Source organism: Alexandromys fortis, unplaced genomic scaffold, assembly GCF_014885135.2.
Source record: "Alexandromys fortis isolate MF-2015 unplaced genomic scaffold, M_Fortis_MF-2015_v1.1 scaffold_28, whole genome shotgun sequence".
Taxonomy (NCBI): Eukaryota; Metazoa; Chordata; class Mammalia; order Rodentia; family Cricetidae; genus Alexandromys; species Alexandromys fortis.
The window spans coordinates 5,193,774-5,213,082 of record NW_026067901.1 but is presented as its reverse complement, the minus strand read 5'-3'; the positions used below and the strand labels follow the sequence as shown (position 1 = coordinate 5,213,082).

The following is a 19,309-nucleotide window of genomic DNA, read 5'->3' as shown; positions in this document are numbered from 1 at the left end:
GGCTCCGCAGGCAGCTCAATCTCTGGAACCCACATGATGAAAGAAGAGAATTTGCTGCAGGTTGTCCTGTCACCTCCACAGTCGCTACAGTGCGCGCGCATGCACGTGCGCGCACACACACACACACACACACACACACAAGCTTTTTTAAAAAGCTAGTGTTTGAGTAACCACAGCCCACAACTTCCACCCCTAATACTCAACAGCACTAAAAACACCTATGTCCACAGGAAAGATGTATATGGCCAGGGAGTGTTGAGACAGAGGTCATCCTAGGCTATACAATAAACTTGAGGCCAGGCTTAGCTGTGACAATTGTCCCCAAAACAACAACAAAAGTAAATATAGGGCTGGAGAGATGGCTCAGTGGTTAAGAGCACCGCCTGCTCTTCCAAAGGTCCTGAGTTCAAGTCCCAGCAACCACATGGTGGCTCACAACCATCTGTAATGAGATCTGGTGCCCTCTTCTGGCCTGCAAGCAGAGTACTGAGAATACTGTATACATAATAAATAAATAAATCTTTAAAAAAAAAGTAAATATAAAGATATTCATAAATAGAACTATTATTCATAACAGCCAAACAGTAGAAAACTACCCAAATGCTTATCAATAAACAAATGTGTTAGATCCATTTCATAAAATACCAATATTATACATGCTACAGATGAACCCTAAAATCACAACCTAAATGAAAGAGGCCAAACTCATAAGTTCACACTTGGTATGATTCATTTATAGAAAATACCAGGATAAGTGAACCTATGAAGACAACAGATCTGTGGGAGTCAAGGGTTACAGGACTAAGGAATGGAGTGACTCATGGGTATGGGATCTTTGTTGGGCAGTCATTAAACTCTAAAAACTAATGCATACATATCTGGATGGAAGAGTCAGGTTTTAGGCTGTTTCTTGGTTGTAATGCCACGTTGGGAAACACAGTATACAGACAAGAGTTAAAATTCATTACTGGGGGGCTAAGGAGACAGTTCATTCAGTAAAGTGCTTGAGAAGCAAACAAGGACTAGGTTGAGATGCCCAGCACCCACATAAAAATCCAGTGTCACAGAACACCTGTGACCCCAGAGCTATGGGTAGAGACAGGATGATCCCTGGACTTGCTGTCCAGCCAGTCCAGCTCCAGGATCAGTGAGACTTGTCTCAGAAATACGGTGATTAAGAAGACAACCTCTGGTACACACACACACACACACACACACACACACACACACACGCATATACTACACAGACAAGGAAAAGAGGTTTGGCTGCTCTTGCAGAGGACAGAGTTTGGTTCTCAGCACCAGTATCAAGCAGCTCAAACTGACTAAAACTCCAGCTCCCAGGGGATCTATTACCCTCGGACCTGCACACACATGCAAACACTCACACATATACACAGAAATAAAGATGAATCCAGAGAAAAGAAAACACCAGAGATACACTGTGTCTTCACTTCAAATATCCACTCTCCCTCCCATTTGTGAAAAACAGCTTTTTAGGTCAGGGATAGTAGCAAACACCTGTAATCCCAGCATTCAAGAGGCTGAGGCAAGCATAAGCTATAGAGCAAAACCCTGTGGGAGGGAAGGAGTGAAATAAAAGTGTGTTTCTGAAGACTACAGTGTTACTAGATTCAATAAATAAAGGTACATGAGCAATCTGAAGACTGTCCTGCCCACACTCAGAATGAGATTCAAAATCTTGAAAAATAAAGGGGGTTACCCAGCTTTTACTACTCAAAAAGGTACACGGATGTTCAACCCTCAAAGCAGCAACTCTAAACAACCAGCATATGGTGAGACTGCGAGGGAAGTAGCTATGTTATCAGTGACACAGGGACTTCCCTGAGTGTGCGTGCTGGGCCTTGTTACCAAGTTACCTAAGGTTTCATACACAAAGCTCTAGGTTCTGAATATAAGCAAACAAATCAAGGGGTGGCACAGGTCACAGGAATGTATATATGTGGATGAGTTCTGGAGACTACAACATCAACTTCAACTTTCAGGCATTAATATTATCCTACACTGATCTATCTTCTGGATATAAAGAAACTCACTCTAATGTAAGATGTTACTACTAGGAGCTGGGTGAAAGATGCATAAGGTATCTCTAAACTTACCAAGAATTAGCATTTATTTCAGAACAAAAAATTTCTCACCAGGCAATGGTGGCACACATCGTTAATCCTAGCACTTGGGAGGTAGAGGCAGGAAGATCTCTGTGAGTTCGAGGCCAGCCTGGGCTACACAACTAGTTCCAGGACAGGCTCCAATGCTACAAAGAGAAATCCTATCTCAAAAAAATTTTTTTTTTCTCAAAAGAAAACTAATTTAGAATAAGACACATTTCGGGATAGAGCACGCATATGCATAAATTTTTTTAAAAAGACACATTTTCAAAATTGTCAGTAATTACAAATTTTTCAAAAATTACACTCTGGGACTGCAGCACACTCCTGCAATCCTAGCACTTGGAAAGCCGAGGTGGAAAGACTAAGTTTAAGGCCAGCGTAAGCTACAATGAAACCCTGTCTCAAAAAAATAAATACAAGGAGCTGGAGAGATGACTCAATGGTTAAAAGCACTGGCTGCTCTTGCAAAGGACTGGGTCCATCTTAGCTCAAGTTTCAGAGGATCTAACCCCCTTTCTGGCCTGAGAGCACCAGGCATACATGTGGTACACAAACACACATGCAGGCAAACCATTCACGCACATAAAATAAGAATAAATGCATCTTTAAAAAATGTTTTATTTTTTTAATTTAAAAAAGCATAAAGTCAGGCTGGCTGGCTGGCGGTGTGATTCTTTTATCCCAGCATGAAAAGGCAGAGGCACTGCATCTCCCTGAGTTCCAGGACAGTGCCAGGGTTCAAAACAAAACAAAACAGCGTGGTACGAGCTACTTTGGAGGCTGAACAGAGGATGTGAGTCTAGGAGTTGAAGACTGGTGTGGGTTCTAGTGAGACCCTGCCAAAGTCACAAACAACCAAAGCACTTAAGACCAATGCTCTCCACATCAACACCTCTCAAACTGGGAGCGGATTAAATCCAAGATGTCTCCCGAGTAGGCAGGCCCTGAGTGAAGATGAGCAGACACATCCTCAGTGCATGTGAATCACCACAGGACACATCGAGGACCTCATGCCTCAGACCCATGGCAACCATGGAGCCTCTCCCCCTCAAGCCCCACCCCCGCTCCCATGAGGCTCCTTCCTCTGGACCCAGTGTGATGATCACTTACAGTGTAGATGTACTGACCAGTGTGTGCAAAAACTACCAACTGCAGGTTCCTTCTGATGTTTACAGCCTATGAATTCTCTACTCCAGACACAGCTCCTGGATAAGTCCCCTGTGCTGTGGCAGCACTCCATCAGAGTGCCCGGCTTTTCTGTCCATGTGGCCACATGCCTGCCCTTTCTTCGTTCCCTCACTGTGCCAGTCAGGTTTCCAGGACCAAGTCACGGAGGATATAACAGTCTTCTGTATTTTATTAAATTAAAAAAGGTGGTATTTTTTTTTTCATTTCAAAATGTCCATAATAATCACAAGACTTCTGTAAAATCTGTATACAACATAAGTTTTTCTTTCTCTGTAAAGAGTCAAGGAAAACTTCAAGCAATCCACTGTAAGAATGTGGAAGGCTGAGTGCAGGGCTACAAGGCAACAATACGATCTCAAGCCACGGGCACCTGGGACATACAAGAGACCACAACTGGAGCATGTCGGAGGAGAGTATTCTCAGACTACGGGGAAATTCGCGGGGTTTACGTCTGCCTGGGCAACTCACTTGCAACTGCTGTGTGTCTAACTTCCAGCTCTCCATCGGATCTTCCCTAGGTCTTGGGTCTCTAACTTCATGACCACTCAGAAAGTGAGAAAAGGGTAGTGTCACAAGCAGATGGTGCTGAAACAACTGCCCAGTCATCTCCAAGAGTGATCACAGAGCATGCTCTTCCCCTGACAAAAAACAAATCTAGGTTACGGCGTTAAATGCTTTTCTAAAAAATGTGTGGGAGGAGGAACTCTGGAACAAAGTTGTTCTGTGCATAATAAAGATAAAAAAATGAAAAAAAAAGCTAACCTGAAAACAAAACGCTTTAAATTCACGCAACATACATTTCCCAAACAAAACTTAAGTTATTATTCAGAGAAAACAATTCCAACAGTCATGACATAGGTAACAGTATTTAATATTTAAAATAAAATCTCTAGGCCATTGGATACTTTTAATCCCAGCACTCAGATAGCAAGTTCTAGGACAGTCAAGGCTACAAAGAGAAACTCTACCTCAAAATACCAAAAAAAATAAAAAACAAAAAACCTCTAAGCCAAAAGTATACTTCTTAGTCAAATGAGTATCTCCAAGGGCACATATTAATTACTACTTTTTATTAAATATTATGGATCAGAATTATGCTAAGTACGTGGACTGTTTTTGTATGTTCCCATCCCACCAAAAAATTCTGATCTTTGATGTAATAACGATCATTAATGTCGTGGGTGCCCAGGCCTTTGGTAGGCGATTAGAAGATAGACATTACTGTCCATGGAGAAGAGAGAGGCTCTGGACCTGCCTGGCTATGAGAGAACACAGCAAGAAGGTGTAAGAAACAATGGACTCCTGTTGTTTCCAAGCAACACAGAAGTTTTGCTACAGCAGCCCAGACATCACTCAACAAAGATGTGACGCAGATGCCACTATGTTGTTCAATAAACTGAAATACAGTGTGGCACTGGTGCTGGAGGCCTCATTAACGGGGCGGAGTAAGGGGCTTACCTAGGTATTCAACTCTCTCCCGTGTGCAGTGCCCCCACTCCCCTCCTCTTCAAAATCAGATTCAGGGAAGAAGGGCGAAACAGTATTGCAAAAATAATGGTCAATTCTATCTCTCAACTGTATCAGGGGATCTCAGTATTTATTTGCATCTTAATAATACCCCATGTTTAAAACACAGATGTCTGGACTTCCCTGTCAGGCATTCTAGTCTAGCAGGTTTCTTACTAGAGTCCAGGGAACAGAACTTTCCCCCAAAGTAAAGAAAAAATAAGAAAGAAAGAAAGAAAGAAAGAAAGAAAGAAAGAAAGAAAGAAAGAAAGAAAGAAAGAAAGAAAGAGAGAGAGATAAACAAAAGAAAGAGAGAGAATAAAGAAAAAGGGGCGGAGAACTTAACCTTTAAAATTAAAACATTGCCTACAGTTTTACAGTGCCAGGTACCATACTGTGCAATCTATGCAACTACTCATTCAGTTTTCACAAACAGTCCACATCTAATGAGGAAGTCCAGAGCCAGTGTGTGTCAAAGGTCAAGTCCATGACTCAAAAGCCCTCACTCTCTCCAGTGTTTAATTCTCAGTCTATCCCACCAGGGTCTCCAGTACTCAGCAGAAGGGAACTTGATGTCTCGCTAATATGAGGAGGAGGGAGGGAAATGACAATCATTTCTGAACGTGCATCCAAATATCCAGTTGCTAATATTCAATACACACAACTTTTATTTGTCAATTTTATCCCAATGTAGCTGAAAATTTATTATCTACATTTTACAGTAAAGAAATTAATACACAACAAAGTAACAATGTGAGAGAATGAGAACACAAGTTTGTCTGACTAAAACTTACGCATTCTCTGTGGACTAAAACCCTGGAGGTCCCAGCACTCGGGAGGCAGAGGCAGGCGGATCTCTGTGAGTTCGAGGCCAGCCTGGTCTACAAGAGCTAGTTCCAGGACAGGAATCAAAAGCTACGGAGAAACCCTGTCTCAAAAATCCAAAAAATAAAAATAAAACCCTGGAGGGAAGGAACTCGGCACCTGGCCAGGCAAATCTTTCCCCACTGGGGTACATAGCCAGCCCTGGGTCTGCTGAACCTGGGTCTCACTATGTAGCCCAAGCTGGCCTGGAACTCACTATGAAAACCAGGCTGGCACTGAATTTGCCATCTTTGCCATCCTCCTGCCTTGCCTCCTGAGTGCTGAGAATACAGGTGTAGGCCACAAAACCTGGCTTGAAATAACTGTTTCAAACCGTATATACTAATTGAGAAGAGAATTCTCTGAAATACTATTCTTACCATTCAATATGTTTTACTTTATGGAGTTGGAAAGATCCCCCCCCCAAGAAGTTCCTGTTCTGTAATTCTGGGCAATTACTACTTTTTTAAAGATGTGGCCAATGGTACCTAAGAATATACCTCTGACTAAGATCCCACATTCCTCTGACTCCAACCAAATCACAATCCCCATGCTGCTTCTCCTTTGTACCTCCCTTCTCTCTGGATGGCACACAAAAGCTCAAAGACGGTACTTTTTACAATTTCCCTGTCTTCTGCTCTTCAATATGTTGCCCAAAAATACAGGCATCCTGAAGGCAGTGCGAAACGCTCTGATTGTTAAGTACACTGCCACAACAGTTTTCCATTAAATTTCACAATTCGAACCCTGGCAGGGATTTATGCAAATCCACCAAGTCATTATGGTATGTTATAAATATCCAACTTTTAAAAACTGAAATCTTCATCCCACCCCTCCCATAAAATATGAGCACATAAAGCATCGCTCTCAACTTCCTCCAAGTTTCCTGATAAACCGAGTATTTCCAAAACAAATCATAGCTCACTTTATGCCACGGCCAGATTTATCTAACCACTGCGACTGCTGATGAAAATGCTAAGATTTCTGATGAAAATTTAGACACCTGGGAGGTGGGGACTCAACAAGGGCGCCAGCCTGATTCTTAAATAGCTCAGCTTCAACTCCATGGAAACAGGAGGGAATTCCCTCTAGCCACAGTGTAACCGGGATTTTTGTGGGTCATCACTTACTCCTAACGAACCTTAGAAAGTTGCAAATTAATTCAGTTTCTAACTGCTCTAGACACTGGGTCTAAAGCCAAACAGAAAGTTCTCGGTTCTAAAAAAGGCGCATCCCGCCCGCGGACTCACAGATCCCAGAGCCCTACACTGCGGCCCGTACCTGCCCGGCCGGTCAAAGCCCGCGCTGCCCGCGCCTCTCCCGGGACCGCGTCCGCCGTCCGCCAGCCAGGAACCCACCGCCGCGGCCTGCGGCCTGCGACCTCCGGCCGCTCCTTCCTCCAAGGACACTGCGAGCTGGCTGAAGGCGTACAGCAGCGAGCAGAAGCCGCAGGCCAGGCACAGCCCTACAACCCGCAGGTAGCGCCGCATCCCGGCCCGCGCTACCGCCTCTGCCGCCGCCGTCACCGCCGTCACCGCCGCCACCGCTGCCGCGCCCGCCCGGGCTAACTGCGAGGAGCCGCACCGCGCAGCCGCAGCGTGACAAACCCGGTTCCCGCCCCGCCCCGCCCCCGAATCCCCGCCAGGTTCCACTCCGCCCCGCCCCTCCCAAGCTCTGCCCCTCCACCACGCCCCTGACCCGCCCACCTCCGCGCTGGCCCCGCCTTCGCGCCCCGCCACGCCCCTAATCTTGCCTTGTCCCTCCTCCGGGCCACGCCCAACTCCCGCCCGGACCCTGCAGCGCTTCCGGAAGCGGAGCTGCGCTCTGGAGCAGGCCGTGCTCGGAGCAGAGTCCGGAGGTGTACGCTGTGTAGAGGTCGCCCCGCTCTGAGCTGCGGAGAGGCGTAGCGAAAGGAGCGGGGCTCTAGGCCCATGACCTAAATCTACGATTCTTCCACTGCGTCGTTTGTGACGCTGAACAGCTTGAATTCCAGGGTATCGCCGCGTGACTAAAAAGACAACGCGGTTTTCCGCAGTGGCTAGCTCTTCCTCGCCCTATCCTGCTCCCCGCGTACGTGAGCCTCGGGTCTAGACTGTCGGCTTCGTGCAGCCTCTTAAAGCGGCGGTAGTTCTGGCTGCTCTGCCTGCCCCTCCACACATCAGGCTGGGAGGCAGGGGTCCTTCCTACTTTTGAAGTTTTCAGACTTCGCTCACGACCTATTTGCATACCAAAAACAAAGCTGACCTTTTCCAGGCGGTGCCTCCCTTCCTTCCCCCCTCCTCCTACTTCCTTAGCCTCTTCCAGCGCCTTGAGCTTGGCTCACATTGAAGCTTAGTGGGGACGTTGGTAGTGGCGTAGATATTTTGAGTGCAGGCTGGTGCGGGAGACCTACGGTGACGATTTTAAAAGGCAGAATGACTAGTTAAAACTTCGTGATTATCCTTAGATACCTTCAGTCCCTGAAAAAGGCATTCGTTGACCACGCGTGTCTGACTTAACATCCTTATGACTCAAAACTTTTAAAACAATCTCAGCGGACCACTGGTTTCCACCAGTCTGAAAGCTAAGGATGTCATCAGTTAAAGATCCGAAACCTCTGTTTTTCCTCAGTTTGCTGTAATCAGCCTGATGATCCAACCGGTGTCTGGAAAAATGCCTTAACTTCTTTCATACTGTGACTATGTAAGTGCTTCCATGTCGGAACATGTATTCCAGGCAACCCGAAACCATGTGTCCGGTCACCCATAATTGGCTCAAAATAAATTCACTTATTCCCTTTCAAAAAGGGCTGTTTCACACAGACAGGACAGCCATCTGTAAGGTGTGGACACGCCCAAAAGTGCAGTCAGTTGTGCCTTCCAGTATACATGAGAGTTCCTGGCGAGGGTGGCCCTAGTAAAGGAAGGAATTCTAGACCGAGTGAGCAATGAAACCTGCTCTTGTATTCAGGGGATTGTGAGAAGTGTGATGCCAGGATAAGAGAATGCAAGAGTGGACAAACAAGTGCTAAGACTGCAGAAAGGGTTACCAATTACAGCAAACTCTTGGGAGGCTGAACTTGATCTGCTTGAAGGGCTTTTAAGGAAGGAAGTAACATGATCACACTTGCATTTTAGAGAGCGATTCTGGCTGCAGTGAAGGTTGGAACAGAGATTAAAGAAAGTGGGCCCAAAGCCAAAACTGATGCTTAAACACTTTAAAATGCACACAAAAACACATTAAACACACACTTAAAATGCACATACACTTAAACAATATTCAAACACTTAAATTTTAAAATGCACACTTAGAAATACACTTAAAACACAAACATTTAAAAATACATGTAAAATGCACATATTTAAAAATATATAGACAAACACACTTAAAAGCATACACTTAAAATGCATGCATACTTAAAACAGCCTTAAAATGCACACACGCATGCTTCATAAGAAAACCCACACTACTGAATTGTTCAAGTTGCATCTGGGTCACTGAGAAGTCTATCCACAAAGGACAATGAGGAAAAGGGTGGGTACAGCAGCTTTCACCCCTACACCAAGGGCTGGCTCTGCAACCATGGGAAGTCACTAGATGAACGGTGGGCTGTTTCCTTGCCTTAAGGATTAAACTTCTTGTCTTACCTAAAAAAATAAAAAAGAAACCCAGTGAACTATCAATGTGTGAAGAGAAAGAAAACATACATTGGTTCTTCCAATAAATATTTATTGCATATTTACTACATGCCAGACAAGAGGCTCAGATACACAGTATTCAGAAATAAAAGGAGTGTCCTACCCTCAAAAACAAACAAAATACTCATCTTTCTAATAATAATACACCTTACAATTTTTAGAGAACTAAAGATTAAAAAGTACAGAAAATTACAAAAGCACTAGCAAGAATGGAAAATGAGAGGATGTGACACTAGCTGAGTAAGAGCGAATACCCCGGCAAAGAATGTTCATTTAAGAGATGCTGAGGACGCTGGACGACTGACTTACACATGGGATTCCTGCGCTCTGGAGGCAGAGGTACCGTGTCAACATAGTGAGCAAACTAAGCTACAGAGCTTGGTCCTATTTTTAAAAAAAGGAGGGAGGAAGCAGTGGGGGGGGAGGAAAGTTGCTAATAGTCCCCCCCCCCCGAAAAAGAAACTACATGTAGTAATATAAAGGGAAGGCAGCCAACAACCTATAGCATACAGAATAATCATGCTCTTGACATGGGGTTTCAAGACCTTGTCATGTCATCACACAGCAAGTCCTAGTTACCTGGAAAGGTGAGGAGTCACTACACGTTGCATTTTTATAAACCAAAATTGACATTTGTTACTAAAAACAACTTCACCTATTTCAGCACCAAGCAGGAATTTCTTTCACTTACCAAATATGTGTATTCCAAGTCTATCTCTAAGTACAATGCTAATTTTCCAGTGTCCAAATTCTCAACTCAAAAGTACAAATGTCAGTGAAGAAAATGAACTTTAAAGACAGGCATACTCGAGGTGGCAAGACTGCAGGCAAGGATTGGAAATGAAAGTTCAAAGTGGAATTTGTCAAGGTTTTCTTCAAAATACAAAAGGTCTCTATGAGAAAAAAAAAAACAAACCTGACTCTGGACTTACACTGAATTTTAAGAATCCTCTCTTTGAGAAGGTACAGTGTTAGAAAGATGCCTGCTCTTGTGGAAGACCTGAGTCTGTTGCGGGCCCTGTGGGGCAGCTCACATCCACCTGTTAACTCCAGTTCCAGGGGATCTCATGCCCTCTTCTGGACTTCACGTGTACTCAGACATACACACACGATTAAAAATGACAATGTTAAATGTTGGTGCTCTCTTCTTTCGTTCTTTACGCCCATCCCTCTCTTAGGTCACTCAAACACGTATGGAGTCCTGTCCACTATTTCCTTCCCATTTGTACCACTGAGTTTTTTATTAAAATTAAAAAGGAACTCTATGGGAGATATCCTCTTGCCCAGGTCTCCTTAGTGCTGGGATTAAAGGGGTATGCCACCACTGCCCGGCTTACATATCAGTATTTTAATAGAGAAAATGATCCTTAGCTAGCTTTGGGAGTGTACACCTCCAATAATAACATTGGAGAAGCTAAGACAGGATGTTTACAAGGTCTGGGCCAGCCTATGCTATAAAACAAGACCCTGTCTCCAAACAAAACACAAAATGAAGAACTGGTTAGATGCGGTGGAGCATTTTAGTGCCAGCCGTTGGAAGGCTGAGGCAGGTGATCCCTGTGAATTCAATGCCAGCCTTGTCTACATAGCGAGTTCCAGGACAGCTACACAGAAAGATCATCTCAAAAACAAAAAGTGAATGTGTCCCTGAGACTATCTCAGACTAACTGTGCTAGACAGACAGTCCTCTTTATTCTAGACTTCAGCCCCTCCTGCACCTGTTCTGAAAACTCAACCTGCTCCATGTGGAGACGTGTTTTCTGTCTTCCTAGGCTTCTCTCCTCCCAAGCTAGTTTCTTACTGTCCACATCTTCCCGTTTTTACTTAACTCCCCCACTCGACAGTAGGCACAGGGCCATCTCATTTTTGCTATAATTATGAAGCAAAGGGCATAATGAAAAGAACACACATGGGGAAACCTAAATTATTAAACCTTGGTCCTCAATTTAGTTTCTGAATTTTCCTATGAAAAGTTTACAAAAAGGTGACAACCAGAAGGGAGCTTTCTTCTACGAGTCATCAAGTGAAAAGTCAAGATACAACCTCAGGCCCTAGGAGGCATTCCTTAGAAACCGCAGGGAAAGCAGCAGTTTTCCCTAGATTCTTGCACCAAATTTACTTTTTTTTTGCACTAGATTCTTGCACCAAATTTACTTTTTTTTTTTGCACTAGATTCTTGCACCAAATTTACTTTTGCCTTATTCTCACACTTAGAATAAAACAGTAAGAAGGAGCTGGAGAGATGGCTCAGTGACTGAGAGGCTGTTACTCTTGCAGAAGACCTGGCTGGGTTCGATCCCCAGAACCCATGTGGTTGTTCACAAGCCTCTGTAGCTCAGGTCCAATTCCAGGGGATCTAGCACTCTCTTCTGATCCCCAAAGACACCAGGCACATGCACGGTGCCCAGATACACACGCAAGAAAAACACATAAATTTTTGATTATTAATTTTAAGTCCTATTTATGCACAAGAGTTGAGGCAGTTTATAAAATCAAAACAAAAGTATAAAGTCAGAATTGGTAAAATATATGTATTATATATTATGTATATTATGTATTTAAAAAGTTAAATATAGACAACCATTGAATTCAACATAAATTATTAAAACAGTATATTTTAGCTGAAATTTCTTACAGCATCAAAAATTGAGAATAATCAATTAACAATTTGAATTGCCTATAAAAAATGGCTAATTGGTTTCTCAGATGAAGTAAACTTGCTGAAATCAGTCTAAGATTTCTAATTTGAACAATAATGTAGTATCTTCCTTTACTTAAAAAAAAAAAAGAAATGAGACCTACCTTTAAAATTTAGGGGGAAAAACGGCTCGGGAGTTAAGAGAACTCAGCTTTTGCAGGGGACCTGCTTTTGGTTTCCAGCACCCACACAGTGGCTCACAGCCAGCTATTACTCCAGTTCCAGGGGATCCAATACCCTTTTCTTGCCTCCTCAGGCACTGCACATGTGTATGCACTTACACATGCAGGCAAAACACTAAAACACATAAAAACATTCAACAAATTAGAAGAAAATGCTTCATCTCCAATTACATTGCTTATGGGGGTAAATGTGAGAATCAAAGCCAGTTCAAACACCGTGTCACTCAGTGCACTGCAGACACCAAGATGAGGCCCCAATACTCGAGTGCAGACTTAAAAAGGGATGCGTAAGGCCTAGGTGAATTTTCTCGGGGAAAAAAACCCAGGTACTCTTTCCTCTCCCATTTCTGTGTCTTGTACATATTTCTATTGTTACAGGGATATCACTGCATTTATAGATCTCTAACACGTGAATTCCATATCTTCAACCTCTTTGTAATCAAACCTTGAAACAGTACCTAAAAGTCAAAGTATATTTAATAACTATCCTCAATTAAATAACACTAAAGTGACAAAAAATTAGATCAGCAAGCCCCGGGCAGCACTGAATCGTAAGCTATGATCTGTGGAAGGATGCAGTATGCAGGTCGGGGGAGCTCAGCTGATTGGACATAGCACTGAAAGCATGGATGGGGACTCACTGGATTTTCATTTTGATTCTCCAGAACCTACAGCTAAAAAATAAATAAATAACCAGGACTTGTAACCCAGGACTGGGCAGTGGAGACAACCAGTCCCTTGGGCTCACTAGTCACTCAGTCTAGCCTACTTGATGAGCTACAGATCCATGAGAAACCTTACCTCAGAAAACAAGTTGGGGGCTAGAAAGTTAGGTCAATGGTTAAGAGCTGATCTTGTTGCTCCTGCAGAGGACCCAGGTTTGAGTCTCAGCACCTAAATGGTGGTTGACAACTGTTTATAACTCTAGTCCCATAGGATCTAACATGATGGTACACATGCATACATGCAGGCAAACATTCATACATATAAAATAAAACCAAACACAGGCACACACCTATAATACCAGCACTTAGGAAATAGAGGCAGGCAGATCTCTGTACTCTGTGAGTTCAAAGCCAACCTGGTATACACAGTGAATTCCAGAACAGTCAGGGAGACATAGAGAGATCCTGTCTCAAAAACACATTTTTAATTAAAATTTTAAAAGAAAAACAAAACATGGTGGATAGAGCCTGAATAACAACACTGTTAGCACCTGCACAAACATACTTTACACACACGTAACAGAAAATATAGGAAACATGTCTCAAAATACTGACACCTTCTGGAACTACTGATTTTTCCACTGAGTTATCTAGTCTTTTTATAGCATTATGGATGGTCAAAAATTGGCCAATCTCATAACGACCAGATGATCTACACAGAGTACAAACAGTCTCATTAGTACACTGAAGTAACATTTAAATGATCTGGGCTAGTAAGTATGTGTGTTCAGAACAGTTTTTATATAAAGAAAACTTGTCTGCAGTAGCTTACAGTGCACTGACTTGATGAAAAGCAGCCTAAATTATCAAACACATCGCTGCCCTACTTAGCAGCTTGTGCTGAGGAAGCTGTTTATGATTAATTATGAGGATGACTAATCACTGCGTGTCACTAACATGCCCGCAGAGACGAGCCCAGAAGCCTGGCCACCCTGACACCCTTCCTACTGCCTCTTCCCTGTGATCTTCCTCCCTTTCTTACATGCCAACACTCTTCCTCACCTGCGCTTAGTAGAGCTTGTTCTCCTCACTCCCATGTCGAGCAAAGCCTTCCTTGCTTCCTGCTTTCTGTACTGCTCACTGTTTGCCTTTGGCTATTTCTGTCACTGGCTTTTCTGAACTTCAACTTTTTACATTCTTTGCTCCAGGCTTCTGCACATGTTGAGAAGGTAAACAGCACAAAGTCAAAGCATTATCATTTTACTGCTAGCTCGCCCCCCCCCATTCTCAACTGTAAAGTCACACAACAGATCCCTTTCTGTGACTAGCTCCTATACCAGATCCTCACAAAGATCCCCAAAGAGGTAAGCGCTAAGAAAGTATAATAAGAAACTCAAGCCATTTACCATTAATGTATACAATATGGCAAAGTACATTCTTTTGGGCACTGAGGATTTATACCTAAAAGAAAGATGACAAACGCTGTCACCTTTAGTTGATCTTATTCCTCCTTTTACTATACTTCATCTGGACTGTTGTCACTATAATCTTAGAAAAGCACTTAATAAAATCTTTAATTAAACCTTAATTAAAAGCTTTAAGCCATTAGGTTATCAATCGCCACAAAAGGTTTTAAGAGTGTCTATTCTCGTGGGCTTCAAAGTTCACTTTCATTTCTGCTTATCTCTAAGGTAATAAACTGAAAAATACCCAAATTCTTTCAGGGTGGAATCCGGTTAAAAGAACCCACTGCTGATGGGGCTGGAGAAACGGCTCAGTGGCTAAGAGCACCGGCTGCTCTTGCAGAGGACCAGAGTTTGATTACCAGCACCCACATAGGAGCACACAATTGTCTATAACTCCAATTCCAAGAAATCCAAAACCCTCTTCCAAGCTCCGCAGGCACTAGGCATGCACATGGTGCACACACATGTATTCAAAGCAAAACACTCGTACACATAATCAAAAAATATAAAATAATCCACGGAATAAAACTACATTACAAATTTACAAAACAGCTACGAATATACCCTAAGCCCTGCTGAGTAGTCTTTTGCATATTTTAACATCAAGTTCATGTATAAATGGAATCTGCATGTCTTCCTGATATGAAGTATATCTGAGGTAGAGTGAAATAAAGGAAGATGAAAGGAAAACAAAATCCCACTAGACTGCACAGTTCATCTCTCCAGTCTCTCGTGTTGAGTACTGGCTTCTCAGAGTGAGCAAACACTGACAATACTGCTCTCTTAGATTACCTAAGAAGCACTGAGATGATCTGGTTATAAAAATGTATTAATAGCATTTTACCTATACTGATAGAGTGTGCTAGAGAAATGTTAAGGATCTTAATGGGTTAACATTTACTCCTCCCTAGGACCACATGCATCAGATACGGCCATCACTCCCCTACTTTTTGGATGGGAAGGAAGCTAGAGAATGTACAGTATTCACTCTAGAGGAGGCTCGAGCAGCAACCAATAGTCTGCCTTCCACCAGCACACGGGTGAGTTCAAACTACTCAGGTAACACCTCACCTTTTCTCATGCTCTTCTTTCTTGCAGAGAAATTGAAAATATATTACGAAAATATATGATCACTATAAGATATATTGCCTTTACTTATTTTGTTTTAGGAACTAGAGTATTTCCCCATTACAAGTATTTAAAACTGGATACGCTGGACATTTATATATGAAAAACAATGCAAAAATAACATGTTTGAAAAGAACATAGCCAGACAGTTGGTATTCCATTGAAGTATCTTAAAATAAAACAAGTTTTACATCTTCATTTAACAACACTGAAGAATGAGGTATTGAATGTTTTCATCACAGACGTTTACTGCATGAAATAAACTGTATTCACACTAGCATGTTACAGGAGTACCACTGTGCCAATAGAAGGCACTGCAATTGAACAGAGTTACATTGCCATGAGAAACCAAATATCACGACTTTCAGGGTCCACAGTTTTATTTTTCCTTCAAATGTTATCATGGCATCTTTTATGTGATAGGTAATATTCAAGTTACGTATTGTCTTTAGGTTGATTTACATTTCAGAAGTCCTATAGGGACTTAATATCTATATATTAAGCAAATGGCTAGAGAAAACAGGAGAATTTAATAGAATTTAAGATGTAGCATGTGGTTTCTAAGATAGATTTTCAAATACAGCATAACACACTTCATTTAGTTGTAAACAAAATGCAAAATCTAAAGTCATAAAAATATTTTATTGGTAATCTTACATAAGTGAGTGGGGTTGTAAATACTTTTATTTCAAGATATTGATAAATGCATAAATTAAAGGCTGTATCTGGAAATAGAGTACTATGGTTTTCATATGAATTGTTCTATTTAATAAAAGGCCAATTAAACTGATCTAAGATCAACCTCCTGGTTCTGTGCAATAGTCACCATGTTTATGTTAATTAGATTCACATGTCTATGACCGTGGATAGGTTTGGAACAAGGAAACAGTGTTAAACTATCATTAAGTTAAAGCCTTTCCAAGTATGGCAAGTTCTTTTCTGTTTCTGCCAGATGCTTATACTTCTTTAACTTTAATGTCTTAGAGAATACAGGAAAAACCAGTGTTCAATGACAACAGCACTAAACCTGAATTAGAAAGCTAAACGATCCATTTTTTATTGTTTACAATTCTGCTAGTAAACATTACAATAAATTGATGCTTTGAAAAAATAAGCAAACTAAACAAACATAAACTGTAAAATGGATAAAACATAATTCAGAAACAATAATTTAGTAAGAACATGTCAAACACATTGGCAAAGGTTCATACAAATTCTTTATTTAATAACAACTTTCCTATTTAACCACACCAAGTACCAGCAGGTGCATTAAGAGGATAACCATTAAGAAAATCCTGTTGCAGCCATAGTTGATTAAGTTGATCTCTGACTTGCATACATATAACTATTTGTTTCACAATTCTCAAATAATACATATTTAGGCAGCTTGCACTATGTAATAAAAAATTTAAACTCATTACATGCCGATAGTAGAGAATTCAATAATTATGTGTTAGAATTCACTAAACTATAAGTGAAAATAGACTTACCAATAACACTGCATAATGAATAATTCAACCACATTTTCATGGCATTTAACACCAGAGACCAAAATGTTAAGTCTGGAAACATTTGGTAGCTTACACTGCAATAAAATCTAATAAGTCCTGGCAAATTCATATTTCATGTAAAACTCAAATTACAGGTTATGCATGAATGTGTCTGTCATGAAAATGTGGTAGTTCTTGGCATAATCTGTATTTCCATGGGAGGACAGGCGTGACTAAGTGGAGCAAGAATGCTTAGTGAGACTCTCCATTCAGGGATGAGGCTTCTCCCCGAGGTGAGGAGGACCTGGACACGCCCCGCTCAGTGTTGTCAGAGCTGCAGCTGCTCTGGCTGTGCTGATCCCCGGCAGCAGCACTGGATGCTGGCGCTGACTTTGCTTTCTCCTTAAAGTCTGTAATAATGACTGTTAGATCGCCAACAGTGACTTCCAAATGCTGAGCACTACTCCGATCCACATTTTTTAATCTTGGTCTAAACACACACACACACATAAAAAAAAAAAAAAAAAGAGTTTTTTAAGCAAGCTTTTCCCAGTATCAAATTTCTGAGAACATACTAAATACCAAGCAAAGTTATAAAATGAGTGAATCTCTGTTTAAAGCAATTCATGTGTAGTAAACCACAAACCTATCACAAAATATTTCAACACATTGACATTGACCAAACAAAATCATTCATCAACTTTTAATATGACAGATGACTGACAGCCCAGATATAATGGTTTAACCATGCTTTAACATCATACTGAAGTTTGCAGGCAGCTTAAGGATTTTATTCCAATAGATGTCTTACGGCAACAAAGAGACAACTGCACCCCAAAGGCAGATGATAAAAGCTAAGACTGGGGACTGGAGAGACAGCTCAGTGGTTACGAGTACGGGCTATTCTTCAAGAGGACCCAGGTTTGATTCCTAGCATCTCCATGGCAGCTCACAATGCTCCTAACTCTAATCCAAGGGATGCGACATACTCCTCTGACCTTTGCAGGCACCAGACATACACAGTGCACAGACATATATGCAGGCATAGCATTCACACACATAAAACAATAAATCTTTAAAATAACAAAATAAAAGTAAGGCTAGGCTAACCTCTCTCTCCATTGTTGTACACTGACTGTTACATGATCCACAACCATGATACTGGTCAAAAGCCATGCAAATATCCACTCATGGTTTTGAATAAGTTTCCTGAATTTCAAGTACCTCTTCTTTTTAATGAAAAAGACATAAATGTCTTCTAAATATCTACTAAAAGAGAAAGCCTCTTCACATTTAAGATAGTATTTTGACCTTTCCTGATTCCCAACATAACTTTCATGCTCAGAAAATGTTTATAATATTTTATATTGAGATAAAATAGCTTACTTTCACTCTGCTTATAAGGATAAGATCAAAGTTAAAAAAGAATAGTGAATGATTATTTTTATTCTTTGAAAAGTACACAAACACTTTCTTACCTGGTTTTTTTATGACAGTTCTTTTTGCTAGTTGCTTCCTTCTCACTTTTTTCTTTTTCTACTTTATCTTTCTTCTCTTTCTTTGACTGGGTAGGGGGCACAAACTGCTGAGTAACCTGCTGTGCGACCAGCTGGGAGACAGGTCGAGGTTTCCTGTATGCAGTAAAGAGAAAGGCTTTTATTGTAACTTAAAGATACACATTCTTATAAAAGAATAGCATGTTATGAGGATATATTTTTATGAAGATTTCAAGTATAAAAGTTCCTTGTCTGTGAAATATAGATTTTCATTCCTTTCCAACAAAATAGAACAAACTATCATAACAGTTCAAATTTTAAGTCCAAGATATATGGTCAAACCATTAGAATATAACTGTATATAATAAAGGAACATGTGACATTATTTAAGATGTATTATCCGAGAAAATAAGGCATGTATAATAATAAACATGAATTTTAGACATTTAACACACAAGCTTATACTTTAGTTTCTGTTGCCATCACGGCTGAGACTAAAGGACAGGGCCTCACACATGCAATGTGTAAGCTAAGGCACACCCCAGCCCCAAGGAGGTGTTTCAGCCCATCCTTTCTCCTGAGAGAAAGACCTAAGTCTCTATGGTAACATCAATTTGTTCCCTCTCTAGAATCCTTAATTCATTAATTCATTCACTGATTATGTGTTTACTGTCAAACTCATTACTGAAATCATAGACTCCTGTCTCTGGCTACAATCTTCCTATGCGTTTCTGATTCTGGAATACGGCAATTCTCTGAGGTTTTCTGACTTCCACATTTTAAAGGTACCTTCTAAAAAAATACTGCAGCACTTATT

General features: G+C 41.4%; 2 protein-coding genes across 2 annotated transcripts in view; both read right to left on the bottom strand.

Moving 5' to 3' along the window:
- Gxylt1 (glucoside xylosyltransferase 1) overlaps positions 1-7,263 on the bottom strand; it is a 41,230-nt gene extending 33,967 nt beyond the window's left edge. The window contains exon 1 of the mRNA XM_050131338.1: positions 6,972-7,263. Within this exon, the coding sequence (XP_049987295.1) occupies positions 6,972-7,180 (209 nt within the window). The 5' untranslated portion in view covers positions 7,181-7,263. The remainder of the gene's footprint in view (positions 1-6,971) is intronic.
- An 8,466-nt stretch (positions 7,264-15,729) lies between these two features.
- The window catches only part of Yaf2 (YY1 associated factor 2), a 59,191-nt gene continuing 55,611 nt past the window's right edge, over positions 15,730-19,309 (bottom strand). Inside the window, 2 exon segments of the mRNA XM_050129213.1 lie at positions 15,730-17,486; positions 18,475-18,627. Of these exon segments, the coding sequence (XP_049985170.1) occupies positions 17,249-17,486; positions 18,475-18,627 (391 nt within the window). The 3' untranslated portion in view covers positions 15,730-17,248.